This window comes from Solanum tuberosum, unplaced genomic scaffold (assembly GCF_000226075.1).
Source record: "Solanum tuberosum cultivar DM 1-3 516 R44 unplaced genomic scaffold, SolTub_3.0 scf00198, whole genome shotgun sequence".
Classification (NCBI taxonomy): domain Eukaryota; kingdom Viridiplantae; phylum Streptophyta; class Magnoliopsida; order Solanales; family Solanaceae; genus Solanum; species Solanum tuberosum.
The window spans coordinates 48,037-52,724 of record NW_006239121.1 but is presented as its reverse complement, the minus strand read 5'-3'; the positions used below and the strand labels follow the sequence as shown (position 1 = coordinate 52,724).

Here is a 4,688-nt window from a genome sequence, read left to right as displayed (position 1 = left end):
TGTAATACAATTTTAAAGCAATTTAATTTATTTTGCAATTTTTTGATTTATTTGTTACTATTGGATTACTTGTTTAATTCATTATTAATACAAGTTTAATTTACTCTATAGATCATTGTGTGTAATACATTTTTAATTCAAGTTTAATTCATTTTGTAATTTATTATGTCTCTTCATTTGTAACGATTAAATTATTTGTTTAATTAATTAATTATTGATACAAATTTTATTCATTCTACGAATCATTGACTACTCTACGAAAGAAAGTAAAGAGAGAAACAAAAGGAAAAAAAAAAACAACAGAAAGAGAGAGAGAGAGAAAGAGCAGCAAAAAGAAAGCCAAGAAAAGAAAAAACAACAAAAAGAAAGTAAGAGAAAAAGAGCAACAAAAAGAAAGTAAGAGAAAAAGAGCAATAAAAAGAAAGGAGCGAGAAAGAGAGAAAAATTAAAAAGAGAGAGAAAAAAGAGAAAGAAGCGAGAGAAAGAAAAATATAATAAAATATATAGTACTCTATTATTTTATATTGCTATAAATGATAATAATTAAAAAATATATCTAAAATAAGTAAATATTTTTTAAAAAGAATCCACTCAAGTAATTAATCCTATAATAAATCGAGAGGCCTGAAGTTATGGGCCCTCCCATCAAGTCATGTTGAAGACGCTCCTCTAAAAAGGAATTTATTGAACAAAAAGAGGGCTAGGTCGCTATTGGTCCACGTGGCACGTTGCCGAAAATATGACCGTTGTAAGAAATTATGTCCCCCGTACCCTCCCACCACTATATTCAAATAAAAAAAAACTTCAAACGACTCACCATTCATTTTATTTTTCCGTTTAGCCGTCCACTCTCTTCTTCTTCTTTCATTTTTTTCTCTCTCTCTCTAGATAGATATAGAGGATGGGGATCGCGATGGAGAACCAACCACAGCAACAACAACAACAACAACACAAGGTAAACAAATCCACGATTTTTTTAAATTTGATTTGATTAATTTAAAATTTCATTTCGAGCTTTTCCACAAATTATGTGTAAATTTTGAAATTTATTGAGTAATTTAGGGTTTTACATTGTGGATGAGCATGAGTTTTTCTTCCTTTATTTGGAAGATTTGTAGAGATTCCAGCTCGGTTTATGATATGATGATTAGGGTTTTTCTGTTCATTTTTTATGAACATTTATTTATTTTTTAAAATTCCAAATTTGATTTTTGATGATATACTGTACAACAACAACAACAAGAATTTATTGTTATGTTTACTTAACTGATCTTTTATATGGACTACAGAATTTTCAACTTCTACAGACTTCATCAGAGGCATCATTAGAGGCTGATAAAAAGAGATGGACGCTTAATGATTTTGACATTGGGAAGCCTCTTGGAAGAGGAAAGTTCGGTCATGTATATCTAGCTAGGGAAAAAAGGGTAAGTCCTTAAAGCTTTACATGTTAAAAATGGCTGATAAAGCTACTTACTTTTTCAATGCCTCGAATTTATGCTTTGCGAGTGAGAATCTCTCATTTAACATATTAGTTATCAGCTATGGTAGTGTCTGTATACTCGAGGTCTAGATAAGAAATTTTATATAGTGTCTAATGGTAATAGTGGGACTGTGGGAGGTTGGGGATGATATCTGATGGACATGGCTTAAAAGATTTTTTCGAATTCTATTAGGTAGACTTAACATTCTACAATCACATTCCAATACTAAGGTTAGTTGTTTCTTGAAAACAGAGCAATCATATTGTTGCATTAAAAGTGCTGTTCAAGAGTCAGCTAAAACAGTCCCAGGTTGAACATCAGCTTCGTCGTGAAGTTGAAATACAAAGCCACCTTCGTCATCCAAATATTCTGAGGCTTTACGGTTACTTTTATGACCAGGTAACTTGTTGTAACCTCTTCTGTGTTGCTTGTTCTCAATTTTTGGTTTTAAGAACTTTCAAGAGACTGATGATAGCACTTACTAATGCAGAAACGTGTGTATTTGATCCTGGAATATGCTGCCAAGGGTGAACTCTATAAGGAGTTGCAGAAATGCAAATATTTTAGTGAACGACGTGCAGCCACTGTGAGTTCTTGTTGAATTACAAAACGTTGCTCTTACATTTATTATTGGATTGTACGATTTCCTTTTTCATAATCTTTAATTACAGAATCATGAGAAATTGGTAAATGAGCATTTTTTCACTAACATTTTCAGTTTTGGTCACATTCTAGATAGCCTTGAGTATTATATCTCCAACATTTAAAGTATATTCACATCTACTTTCAAACTGACAATAGGTTCTCCATTTTTTTTCTTTATCTTGGGTCTTGGAGCAGTATGTTGCATCATTAGCCCGGGCTCTCATATACTGTCATGGGAAGCACGTAATACACAGAGATATCAAGCCAGAGAATCTTTTGGTTGGTGCACAGGTATAAATTTAACATTGCTAAACAGTTTACACACTGCATTGCTGTAAAATGACACCTGAAATTAATTATTTTTAATATTTCTGCTGTTAGGGTGAACTCAAAATTGCAGACTTTGGGTGGTCAGTGCATACCTTTAATCGAAGGCGGACTATGTGCGGCACTCTAGACTATTTGCCACCTGAGATGGGTATGCATGTTATATGATATGAATGTTTTATGCAGAAGGTTTCATGTTATACGATATATGTTTGAAGTTTTATTCAAATGATTTAGCATTTCTTTAACTGCTTTTACATTTTTTCTAATACATAAATTGCTGAACTTGCAGTGGAAAGTGTGGAGCATGATGCAAGTGTGGACATTTGGAGCCTTGGTGTCCTATGCTTTGAGTTTCTGTACGGGATGCCCCCATTTGAAGCAAAGGAGCACTCAGACACATATAGGAGGTGAGATTTTCTTCCATAATGTAGATGTTACTTTAGAAGAAATAGTACATTTTTGTACACAATTCCCCTCTTAGAAAATGTGTGAATTGCTATTCTCAAATCTCTAGTCACTAAATACTTTCAGAATCTCTTTCTCAACTTCAAAAACTCATGAATGACTATGAAATGACAATGAATTACACATATAGTGCACAAGTAGTACAATTTTCAAGCCTTTCAATAGCTAAATTTTGCATGGATGAGTTTAAAATGCCAGGAGATTTTTATGAATTTTACCAACTTAACACTCGTGGGTCTGTGGTTAATTGACAAGGTTTTCGTATGGATATGACAGGATTGTGCAAGTGGATCTCAAATTTCCTGCCAAACCAGTTGTTTCATCAGCTGCCAAGGACCTCATTAGTCAGGTTTTTCTCTAATCCATTGAGTGCTTTGAAATACAGCAGCACGTAGTCTCGGGCCTAACTTGTTCTTTTGATTTCATGTTTGTGGGATACAGATGCTTGTAAAGGATTCTTCCCAGCGTCTGCCCCTGAAAAAGGTACTTGAGCATGCTTGGATTGTGCAGAATGCTGATCCTTCAGGCGTTTATAAAGGCTGATGAGAGAGTTCTACATCACCAATTACTCTCACAATTGTTTCATTTTTTTACTGAAGAGCATCTTGCTCAGCTGGATCGTAAAACTTTGTGATGTAAAATAACCACACCAAGATGTTAAACCTTTGTGATCTTCAAAACCTTGCATGAAAGGAGGTTTCTATACAAAGGATATCTATTCATTTTGCTTTTTCTCAATGTTGTACTTACTATCTGCACTGTCTGGCTAGAGTCTAGACACCATTGGATGTTTCTTTGAATATTAAATTGTACAACCTAACCTACAAGAACTCAGTGATATGGAATGAAACATGGGTAGCTGAAACACTGGAAAATTGCGTAATTTGCATTATTTGGCATTCTTGCAAGGTTAGGCTTGAGGGTTTCTAGAATATTTGGGGTTTGCATAATTAGGCAGTCTAAAATATAGAAGTGAGATAATAATGATCCACAACATAGAAACAAATTCATCTGTTACTGCCCACATCTGAGGCACAGTAATAGATCCAACACCTTCTCAAATAAGTTCCTACACGACCGGATTAATCTGACATTATGCTAGGCATTGCAGTTTTCAAAGGTCGCAGAGAGAGCAACTGCACCGACTACTTGTGAAAACAATATTACTAACGTATGTGTTAAGGTGCTTTTATTCATGCCGTGCTAGTGGTTTTCTTACCTGTTATCTCTCACTTCCATTGTCATCTCCATCTAACAACTAAGTTGGTAGATGCTGCCACTTTCGCGCTGGAACAGTCTTTTGTGCTCAAGAAACTAGGCTGACTGGTTGAAGAAACAAGGTTGTGCCCACATCCTGTCTGTTATGATCACCTTATTTTGCTTCTCAGTAATGTGCTGCATAGAAAAGATGCTTATTCAACTTGTGAAAATGATGTGTCCATAGTAAAAGGAGTCACTAGTGCCCACAACAAAATACATTTTGACAAGGTAAAACATGTGACATAATTGATTGAACGGCTTTTGGTTTCCCTTTGGGCCACCAAGTCACAGTGGTGAAAATGATCCTAATAGAGCTTTTACATGCAAGACGATGACACACAATGCACAAAGCTGTTGCTGGTTTCAGCTATACCATGAAATTAGAAAACTGAAATGTTTTATGTCATATTAGAGAGGCCAACACCATAACCCCGAGTACAGAACAACAGGTTGCTGATAACAATCTTAAAGAAAACGAGTATATCTTTCCTAAGATGTTACTGT

General features: G+C 34.6%; 1 protein-coding gene across 1 annotated transcript; it reads left to right on the top strand.

Annotated features, from left to right (window-relative positions):
* Positions 1 to 834: 834 nt before the first annotated feature.
* Positions 835 to 3,799, top strand: LOC102596793 (serine/threonine-protein kinase Aurora-2). Its single transcript, XM_006355236.2, has 9 exons — positions 835 to 955; positions 1,290 to 1,427; positions 1,737 to 1,883; positions 1,975 to 2,070; positions 2,325 to 2,420; positions 2,511 to 2,607; positions 2,749 to 2,866; positions 3,201 to 3,273; positions 3,366 to 3,799. Exons 1-9 carry the CDS (start codon positions 902 to 904, stop codon positions 3,465 to 3,467), a joined length of 921 nt encoding a protein of 306 aa, XP_006355298.1. The 5' UTR covers positions 835 to 901; the 3' UTR covers positions 3,468 to 3,799.
* Positions 3,800 to 4,688: the final 889 nt, after the last annotated feature.

Coding starts and splice junctions, on each gene's coding strand:
- LOC102596793 (XM_006355236.2), top strand. CDS start 902: ATGGGGATCGCGATGGAGAACCAACCACAGCAACAACAACAACAACAA. Junction 1,884..1,974: donor ACGGTTACTTTTATGACCAG/GTAACTTGTTGT, acceptor TTACTAATGCAG/AAACGTGTGTATTTGATCCT. Junction 2,608..2,748: donor CTATTTGCCACCTGAGATGG/GTATGCATGTTA, acceptor CTGAACTTGCAG/TGGAAAGTGTGGAGCATGAT.